This window comes from Sinocyclocheilus grahami, unplaced genomic scaffold (genome assembly GCF_001515645.1).
Source record: "Sinocyclocheilus grahami isolate Dianchi unplaced genomic scaffold, SAMN03320097.WGS_v1.1 scaffold1139.1, whole genome shotgun sequence".
NCBI lineage: Eukaryota > Metazoa > Chordata > Actinopteri > Cypriniformes > Cyprinidae > Sinocyclocheilus > Sinocyclocheilus grahami.
Genome location: NW_015506318.1, coordinates 274,658 through 285,075, shown reverse-complemented (window position 1 = coordinate 285,075; position 10,418 = coordinate 274,658). Strand labels below are relative to the sequence as shown.

The 10,418-nt window shown below is 36.6% G+C and overlaps 1 protein-coding gene across 1 annotated transcript; it reads left to right on the top strand.

Annotated features, from left to right (window-relative positions):
* Positions 1-7,971: 7,971 nt before the first annotated feature.
* On the top strand, positions 7,972-9,071 carry LOC107567269 (AP-2 complex subunit sigma-like). The gene is made up of 3 exons (XM_016252914.1): positions 7,972-8,131; positions 8,617-8,766; positions 8,943-9,071. Exons 1-3 carry the CDS (start codon positions 8,129-8,131, stop codon positions 9,069-9,071), a joined length of 282 nt encoding a protein of 93 aa, XP_016108400.1. The 5' UTR covers positions 7,972-8,128.
* The last annotated feature ends 1,347 nt before the right edge of the window (positions 9,072-10,418 follow it).

Genomic DNA, 10,418 nt, shown 5'->3' with positions numbered 1-10,418 from the left:
ACTCATGAGATATATTTACTCACAGACAACCAAGTAAATGAACAGAATGTCTAATTTACTGACTCTTTGTGCAATTTATCTGGCACAAATACCTTAAAGGGTTAGTTCACCCAAGAATTCTGTCATTTACTCACTTTTATGTCGATCCAAACCTGTATGACTGACACAAAAAGCTATTTTAAAGAATGATAGGGTCCAAACATCATTGGAACCCATTGGCTTTTATTTTAAACTATCCAACCTAAACTCATGCAGGGCTCGCAAAATTTCAAAATCCGTGGTAGCCCTTCGGGCAGGCATTCTTCAGATTTTGGTAGCCCAAAAATGAATTTAACTAGCCCGAATAAAATATATTGTTCAAGAGAGTAGGGGTGCAATGGATCACAAATCTCATGGTTCGGATTATATTACATTATCATATCACATTTTGAGTCACAGATCGGATCATTTTTCATATGAGCAAAAAAAAATATGGTTCTTTATTATTTAAGTAACACTTATTATTTAAAGAACAATTTACTACTTCGATACCACAGCAAAAACTAGTAGCATATAGGGATGTAACGATTCACTCAACTCACGATGTGATATGATTCACGATACTAATTTCACAATACAATTTTCTCACAATTTCTTTTTTAACAAAATAAGATTTAAGACAGATTTTTAAAAAGGTGTCCTTTTGTTATTTCTCAGACCAAAAGGCTGCACACTACTTTGTGAAATTGAAAATGTCAAACAATGTGGTTGCCGCTCATTCGTCGCCGGATCCGCCGGGCGTGCCGTTCTCTACCCCGCCGCCTCAGCTCACTCTATCCCGACCTCAGCGCACGCTAAGCCGGGGCTTCCGCTCACGCTAGCCCAGCCTCAGCTCACTCTAGCACGGCCTCAGCGCACGCTAAGCCGGGGCTTCCGCTCACGCTAGCCCAGCCTCAGCTCACTCTAGCACGGCCTCAGCGCACGCTAAGCCGGGGCTTCCCCTCACGCTAGGCCTCTGTGTTTTTCGTTGTGAAAGCGAAACTACTTTGGTTGGTCTTCCAAAAGAGGACACGACTACAAATCAGTGGTTAAGTTGTATTTACAACACTGTTCCAGAACAGTTTAACCCAAATATCCAGATGTGTGCAGCAACGCGTAAAAAGACAGTATAAGTCATTATAATCAGTAATTATGTCCCCACTGGATGCAACAAATGCCTCGTTTATTATAGGTTTTAATGTTTTTGTCTCGTCGCTCCGGCCGGGACACGGCATCAACAGTATGGTAAGTGCAATAACATTTCCGTCTCATGCTTGAGGTATTCGGCCAATCACAACGCATTGGATAGCTGGCCAATCACAGCACACCTCGCTTTTTCAGACCGATGAGCTTTGTAAAAATCGATGCGTTTCAGAAAGGCGGGGCATAGAGGAGAAACAATAATGTACAGTATGTGGAAAATAATGTGTTTTTTTAACTTTAAACCGCATAAACACATTTCATTACACCAAACACACAAAATAATGTTCTTTTTAACAGCATCATATGACCCCTTTAAATCAACGTGGACTGTGCCAGATAAAGTCTAGGCAGGAATTTACAACAGCTAGACAAATAATAATCTGAAAAAGGATTGGTAAGCGTATCATGTGTACTGATATCAATATATCAGCCAGGTCAATTAATAGAATACTTATTAATAGGATATTTAGTAATTCTGACATCCGCATAGGCCAATTATAAATAATGCAAGCAGCATTATTTTAGACATTAACTCAAATTCACTATAAGAATTTTAATAAATATCAAAGATTAATCAGCTACTTCTACTTCTTAAACTACATCTATTAATCAGCCAGCACTTAATTAATCTTCAAGCACTGAATATAGGCCAATTAATTGCCTTACAATATTGGAATTTGCTAGTTCCTACTGCAAAACACTGTAACATCTGGGGTCTGAAAACATAGGGGTCTGAGTGGGTTGCATCTTACTCAATTTGATGTAACTTCAGCCCACAACGATATATATATGACATAAATGAACATATCCGATTTGATTTTCAGCTGATCACATCTACATATAGGAATATGACACCTATCGCGGCTTTCCTATATAAGCTCTATTCAGTATTACTCAGCAGCTTTTCAGCTTGCTCGGGAGCAAATTACCCTCCTCCATCCCCAGCTCCTCCTTTCGCCGCAGTCAGGACTTGGATTTCTGATATTCCTTGCTAATCAGACTCCTTTGTCTTGAATAAAGTGTTACACTTAAATATCATTAAGTACATTAATGATATCTGCCTTGTTCTGTTCGGTTAACCCTAGGGGGGTTATTATTGCTGCTCTCCCTGCTCATTCATGACAGGCTGCATGGACGGGCAGAACAGAACCATACCGCCAAACCAAACCTTATGCTAAGTATCTATCATTTTGACGATAGTGGTCCTGACAGAAATGTAATTTAGGACCAAAGGCACAATGTTAAAATCAGAGAACAACTGGACTATACTGCCATACGTCAAAAGCAATGTTCCAAAAAGGCTCAAGATTAATAATAACCATGCACAACATTTTCTGATTAAGGTCTAGGCTATTTTGGTCAACGCTTTATTCTGAAAAAGGTATTTATAATGTAATCGTCATAATCCAAATCAAGTCGAGCGCATTCTTTTATGAAAATTTTTCACAGGCCATTTACTATTATAGTCATTTTAGACAGTAACTAATTTATTTAATATTTCAATAACAAAAACAAGATTTAACACAAAAAAAAAGTGATTTTCTGTGGATGTGAAGAATTTGTTGGATATTCTGAATAAGTGACTCGAAATTCTGTTTAATTAACCGGAATTTTGGCGTAATCCAGTTAAGTCATTAATTCTAGTGTTTACATGTGTCTTACATAAACAGAGTATAATCAAACTCTGAATATTGATCTAAACCACTTTATCAGATCTGTGTCAAAGCGTCAGTGCTTTATTTGGGTGATGCCAGACAATCCCATCTCAGTTTACACAAAACCCAGCAACGATTATGATTTTACTGGCTTTGGTTGTCATAAACCAATGCACCAGAAATTATTTTAAAAGATGTAAAGCATAAAGACTGTTCTGAAACCATTCATTTGCCACACTGACAGCTGTATGAGAACACGTTTAAAGGCAAAGATGTAACAAACTCCTGATCTAGGTGAAGGAATATGAAACCAGTCACAAAATATCACATGGAAGCCAGTTTTAGTTAAACAGAATAACAAATCTACATACGCCCCTCTAGTTTCCCCTCAATAAATATCTCAAGTTTGCATAGCAGCAAACCAGTTTGCTTACAGGATCCCATGGATTTAAGAAATGTAGATGAAGGAGAAGAAAAAGACTGGCGCATACCACAGCATGCCTCCCTCTCTCTTCTCTTTCACTCTTTATCTGCAGCAGCAGAAATTCATCAAGATGAGGAAGAACAATAATAATAGTCCAGCAGTAGTCCCATAGACCTCGGCGTTTCGCTTCTGCGGCTGTCCGACCGCAATACAATCTCTTCTTTCAATGGCTGATTGTATTCTGAAAGTTTTCAACAATCTGATTTGTGGTTCTCTTCCCAAACGCAGCACAAAAGACAAAACGCATCGAGGAAAAACCAGACTGGAATATCAGTTCACTGTTTCTTGTTGGAAAGGAGGAGGCGTTGAAGGAGGGAGAGAGAGAGAGAGAGAGAGAGAGAGAGAGGGGGGGGAAAACAGCTTTGTATCGTTGTGCTTCCCTTGGGTTCACCACGTTGTTTTTGAGCACTTATAATTTCCTTTGTTGTGTCCAAAACATCTCGAGTTGTCCATGTTTATCACACATCTCAGCCGTCAGCACGCGGTCTGTGCGGAACAGCGCAAGTCTCCAGCGGAGGAAAAAGGACTTCTCCCAGCATAAAGGCGAAATCCAGTGACGGAGCGTGTGTTAATGTGTTTTTTTCGGCTTCCCAATAATGGCGGCCCTTCTCCCGTTCTCGGTCTCTCCTCCCTCCTCTGTAGTCTCGCGCATGGACACAATTACCACACACACACACACACACACACACATTATTATAACGCCAGCATTCGTAACTAAAGATGCTGTTATCCGGCGGAATTGGGACTGGTGTTGTAATTGTTATTTTCTTATGAAAACAAATAAGATGCTAGTCAATAACAAACATTCTCCATAGAGGAGAGGATGGGAGAGTTGCCATAAAGGCTCAATCTCAGCAACTGTATAAGGTTTTGAGTCAAAAGTCCAGGCAGTCAGCTTCCAAAAAAATGTGTGGTTTGTTTATATGTTGATTTATAAAATGTCATAAATCAAATCAAAAAATCAAATCAAATCATTAAAAAGTTTTTTTTTTATTTTTTTTTTATGTTTTGTACAAAAGTATCTAATGAATGATTTAATTATTTATTTATTTATTTGGTTGCTTTTTAACTGAAAGGTTGAACTGCGTTCCCAGGATATTTTTCATAAGAATAAATATTTCATAAAGTTATCACCACGGCAATTATCATTTACTAATACTAAACTAAAAATGTTAAAAGAAATAACGCTGAAATAAAACAAAATGAAATATAAATATTAGATGGAAATACATTAATAAAATGTAAAAAAAAAAAAAAAAAGTTGAAGCTGAAGCACTAAAATTACTGACTGTAAATAAAATATTTTATATATATATATATATATGAAATAAAAAACTAGTACAATTTTAAAAGAATAGCAACTAATAAAATTACAAAAGCACATACCAAAGTTACTAAAAATGTAAGTGCAATTAAAACAGAAAATGTCCAAATAAAAGCTAATGAATGATTTTAATTAAAAAAACTATAATAAATATAAGTATTACAGAAATAAAACAAAACAATAATACTACACTATACGGCAGCACTATATACATAATATTAAAATAATGTTGGTTGTCACATGGTTGGACACTTTACATTGTTTTACTGTTTAAAATGGGATGAAAAGCCTATAATATGCTATTTAATGGCAGGTTCCATTGTGACAACTTACCCCAACATCATTTCCCCTCAGCTTTAAACCCTATTGTTAAGGTGATATAATATAGATTTGTCTCCACGTACTGTTACTGAGTTTCTGTTCAGTTCTTACGATCTCACTATCATATTGTGAGTTCAATCAGAGAGAGTCACTTGGGGTAAAAGTTTTATAAAAAGTTCTCATGCTTTCTGTTTTTATCTATAAATAGTCCTACAAAACTATATATGCAGTGTGGTTTTAATATTACAGAAACAAAAGCTAAATCCAGTGATTTGCAGTTAATCATAGTATTTATCATGACACCATTTATCTGCATCGGTGTTAATATTTCACTCTCTTAGTGTTCATATTTTAACACTGTGTTGGTGTTGCATGATGCAACACTTTTGAAAGTGTTAAATTAACACTTTGTGGGTGGTTCTCATATATACACTTTCAAAGTGTTGGAATGAACTCTGATGGTGTTGTTTTCCGGATTTCAAATTTACTGTGCAAGCCCTGTCCAGATTTAAAAAGTAACGCAAAAGTAACGTAACGCATTACTTTCCATAAAAAGTAACTAAGTAACGTAATTAGTTACTTTTTTTATGGAGTAACGCAATATTGTAATGCTTTAAAAGTAACTTTCCCCAACACTGTTTATTGGAATATTAAACATGTGACAAATGACAAGCACTTTTCTATGACATTTTTGATTAATGATTGACCCCATAATACAATATAATATCATTTCCCACGACTCTGCACAAAGTTTTTCTGAATTCTTCAAATGTTGTGCAGCCTCATAATTGTTCCCTTTTTAAATAAAACAGTTTCAAACTCTATTGTCAAGGTGATAAACTATAGATTTGTACTCGTAATTGCCTTCAGCTTTGGCTCTTAAAAAGTTTCTGTTTCTGTCTCGCCATCATATTGTGAGTTCAATCAGAGAGAGTCACTTGGGGTAAAAGTTTAATAAAAAGTTCTCATGCTTTCTGTTTTTATCTATAAATAGTCCTACAAAACTATATATGCAGTGTGGTTTTAATATTACAGAAACAAAAGCTAAATCCAGTGATTTGCAGTTAATCATAGTATTTATCATGACACCGTTCCACACCGTGAAGAGAAGAAACTGCGAAGGTCTCTGCTCCCACCTCTAGACTGCAGCTGAAATATTTCTAAGTCCCAAGGGCCACCACATTCTTCGCTCTCACAGTTGTGCAATCTCTTAACAATCAAGAGCCCCAACCCCCTTCTGACTATGTGCAGAGACCCTGTCCAAGTTATCTGGACAGTGTTCTGCAGTAGACAAATCCTTAAAAAAGCTGAAGTACAAAACAGAGGCGTGGTGATGTAACACAGACCTGATTCTCCATTTTATATGATGTATCCAGAAATATGGCAAGAAATGCGTAAAAGGATATGATGCATGTTTTCAGACTGAACTCACACTGCAGGGGACGCTGTCCAGAGGCTACTGTTTTTAATGTGTATAAATAAACTATTGGAATGAGCCTCACAAAAAAAGACATATTATAGTAAAGTTAATCGAAAGAAAATAGATAAGACCATGTTAATGAAATGTACTAATATATATATATATAGAGAGAGAGAGAGAGAGAGAGAGAGAGAGAGAATATATTGAAAGTCATTTAAAATAAATAAATAAACGTATATTGCATTATAAATAAATGTATAAAAAGACTACAGCATTAAAACAAACAGTAATATTTGAAAAAAAATTTGACATGACATCTTTCAAATTGTCAAAACTAACCCAAAGCAAGTCATTTCAAACATTTATAATCGTTGAATCTTACCTTTAAAGGGGTCATATGATGCGATTTCAAGTTTTCCTTTCTCTTTGGAGTGTTACAAGCTGTTTGTGAATAGATAAGATCCCTGAAGTTGCAAAGACTAAAGTCTCAAAACCAAAGAGATATTCTTTATAAAAGTTAAGATTCGTCCATGCCCTCCTCGTTTAAACACGCCCCCACATGTCTACGTCACTGTGTGGGAAGATTTGCATAACGCAGCCAAAATGTTCACGCAAAGAAAGAAGGCGTAACTTTATTGTTGCTGCTATCGCCGCCGCCATGTTGTGAAGACGCTGTGTGTTTCGTTGCGAAAGCGAAACTACTTTGTTTGGTCTTCCAAAAGAGGACACGACTAGAAATCAGTGGTTAAGTTATATTTACAACACTGTTCCAGAACAGTTTAACCCAAATATTCAGATGTGTGCAGCACATTTTATGAAGGACTGTTTCCTGATCCTGGTCGAGTAGCCTACAATACCGGCTGTTCTGACTCACAGACTGTAAGTACTTTTTTTTAATATTTAAAGAATTTGCCACTGATGATTCAAACGTGAGTTTTGAGCAGTGTAGAGTAGCGCTTGTAGTTTGTCATTTCTCCGATCACAAATACAGACATGGTTTTATGTTTACGCGGCGCGATGCAACGCAATGCATAAAAAGACAGTATAAGTCATTATAATCCGTAATTATGTCCCCACTGGATGCAACAAATGCCTCATTTATAATGGGTTTTAATGTTTTTGTCTCATCGCTCCGGCCGGGACAAGGCATCACAATATGATAAGGGGCGTAACATTTCCGTCACACGCTTGAGGTATTCGGCCAATCACAACGCACTGGATAGCTGGCCAATCACAGCACACCTCGCTTTTCAGACCAATGAGCTTTGACGCGTTTCAGAAAGGCGGGGCATAGAGGAGAAACAATAATGTACAGTATGTGGAAAATAATGTGTTTTTTGAACCTTAAACCGCATTAAACACATTTCATTACACCAAATACACTAAATAATGTTCGTTTTAGCAACATCATATGACCCCTTTAAGTCATGTGCTATACTTGACAGTTCAACCCCAGTGTAAGATTGTAATTGTAGTCCGGAACGGTACATTCTCCTGATACGCTTGTATGTTATAAGCTAGCTTAGAAAACTACATTACCCATCATTCCTAGCACCAACGGCCTCTGCTCGCATCCTGTCCGGTGAAGATAGCGGGCGGCTACAGAACCTAACTCAGTCTGAGGCTGCTGTATTTCGTAATTAAATCCATTAAACATTGATTGAAATAACTCAGACCACCGTGAACGATAAATACCGAGCACAATGGTAAGTGTAGATGCCTATTCTTGCTGGTTACAATCACTTATTTTCACTAGTTCGACTGTCTGTTTTTCTCAGCTAACAGGCTAGTGTGATATATGTCGATTATAACAACACGACCAAGGTCATAAATCAAACTATATAGACATTTAGTGTTTGAACATAGTATCCAGTGGAAAAAAAATAATCAGACTTTCATTATTCTCTTTCGGGTCAGAATAGAAATAACGCTGAATGAATGAATGAAGCTAAATGCTCATTGCTAGTTATTTGATGGAAGCTTTGTATAATTTCTGTTACATATCAATAATGTCTTTACATATCAATAATACAATACATAATACATTTATAATGGCAAGCTCATGCATATTGAAATTGTTCAATGCGTTGCCACTATTCACACATAAAAGCATGTGACATGTCCTCTGTGGATGATATTGGATGATTTGTGAGAATTAGGTCTAAACCTTTCTGCTGTTGTTCTTGTGCAGATCCGCTTTATCCTCATCCAGAATCGGGCAGGGAAGACCAGGCTGGCCAAGTGGTACATGCAGTTTGATGATGATGAGAAGCAGAAGCTGATTGAAGAGGTTCATGCCGTTGTGACAGTCCGTGATGCCAAACACACCAACTTTGTAGAGGTACAACACTTACTTTTAACATTTTGTACTCCCTTTTCATTTTTAAAATATGAGTATAATTCTCATAGGATTGGATCAAACATCATTACACATGTAAATTGTTGTTTTAAAAGGTCTTATCCAGGAACTGTACAAATCAAGGTGCCTTGCATGTTTAACATTGTTTTCTTCTGCAGTTCAGAAACTTCAAGATCATTTACAGGCGGTACGCTGGCCTGTACTTCTGCATCTGTGTGGATGTGACAGACAATAACCTGGCTTACCTGGAAGCTATTCACAACTTTGTTGAGGTAAATGAAGAATAGCTTTGAACCCATAGTTCACCCAAAAATGAACATTTGCTGAATATGGGCCTTTAAAGATAGATGAGTTTGCATATTTGGGTAAATGTAGCATTACTTCACTTGCTCATCGATGGACCCTCTGCAGTGAATGGGTGCCGTCAAAATGAGTCCAAACAGCTGATTAAAAATATCACAGTAATCCACACAACTCCAGTCTATCAATTAAGGTCTATGTATTAAGTGCGTGTTTGTAATAAACATTCCATCATTAACACTTTTTTAACTTAAAATAAGAGTTCTCGATCCATAATATTGCTTTCTCCAATGAAAAAGTTGTCTCATCTGAATCAGGATAAAACATGCACTGTTTATGGCCATAACGTCACAATAATGGATTTTTCTTGCTTCACAAGATATTAGTTGATGGACTTGAGTCGTGTGGAGTACTTGTGGATTATTGTGATGTTTTTATCAGCTGTTTGGACTCTCATTCTGACGGCACCCATTCACTGGAGATGATTCATTGATGAGCAAGTGATGTAATGCTAAATTTCTCTAAAACTGTTCTGATAAAGAAACAAACTCAGTTACATCTTGGATGTAATGAGGGTGAGATGTAACACTTCCTTATAGCTCTTTATAAACACACACACACACACACACACACACACGCATACATATTCTTATATATAATATATATACACACTGTGTTCCAAATTATCATGCAAGTGACATATCAGTAGGATTTTGGTACAATAAAGAGTCAGATTTTTGTTAGTGTTTTTCACATCTTTTTAGATAACTGGTATCAATCTCAGACAGGTTTGTTTAATAGTTTGCCAGGTCTTCTTAGGTAAATATAAACCCTACTTAAAGAGGTTGTTCCACATTATTAAGCAAGTCACAGTTCTCATGAAATATGGTGAGGAATAAAGATCTTTCTGAAGATGAAAAGTATGAAACAATGCAATGTCTTGCAAATGGCATCAAAACAAACAATATTTTGCGTAAAGCAAATAGAGATTATTGAACTGTCAAAAGATTTGTGAGTGACTCAGAGCACCGAAGATCTTGGTCAGATAAAGATTTGTTAAGGAAAGTTTCTGTCAAACAAATGAACTCTGTTGTAATGGCAGCTGTAAAAAAGCCACTGCTGAGCAGCAAACAGGTGTTTGAAGCTACCGGAGTCTCAAGATCCTCTCCATGCAGACTGACAGTTATGTATAAAGCTGCATTACAGTCACTGCTAACCAAACCTCACAAAGAGAAACCTGCACAGTGGCTGTGCTCTAATAAATAAATAAATATATATATATATATATATATATATGTATACAAATTGTCACATTTTATTATTGGGTGTTTTAC

Bases quoted from the DNA above. Each gene is read 5' to 3' on its own strand.
- LOC107567269 (XM_016252914.1), top strand. The intron at 8,767-8,942 runs GTACAACACTTA...TTTCTTCTGCAG, and splicing joins AACACACCAACTTTGTAGAG to TTCAGAAACTTCAAGATCAT.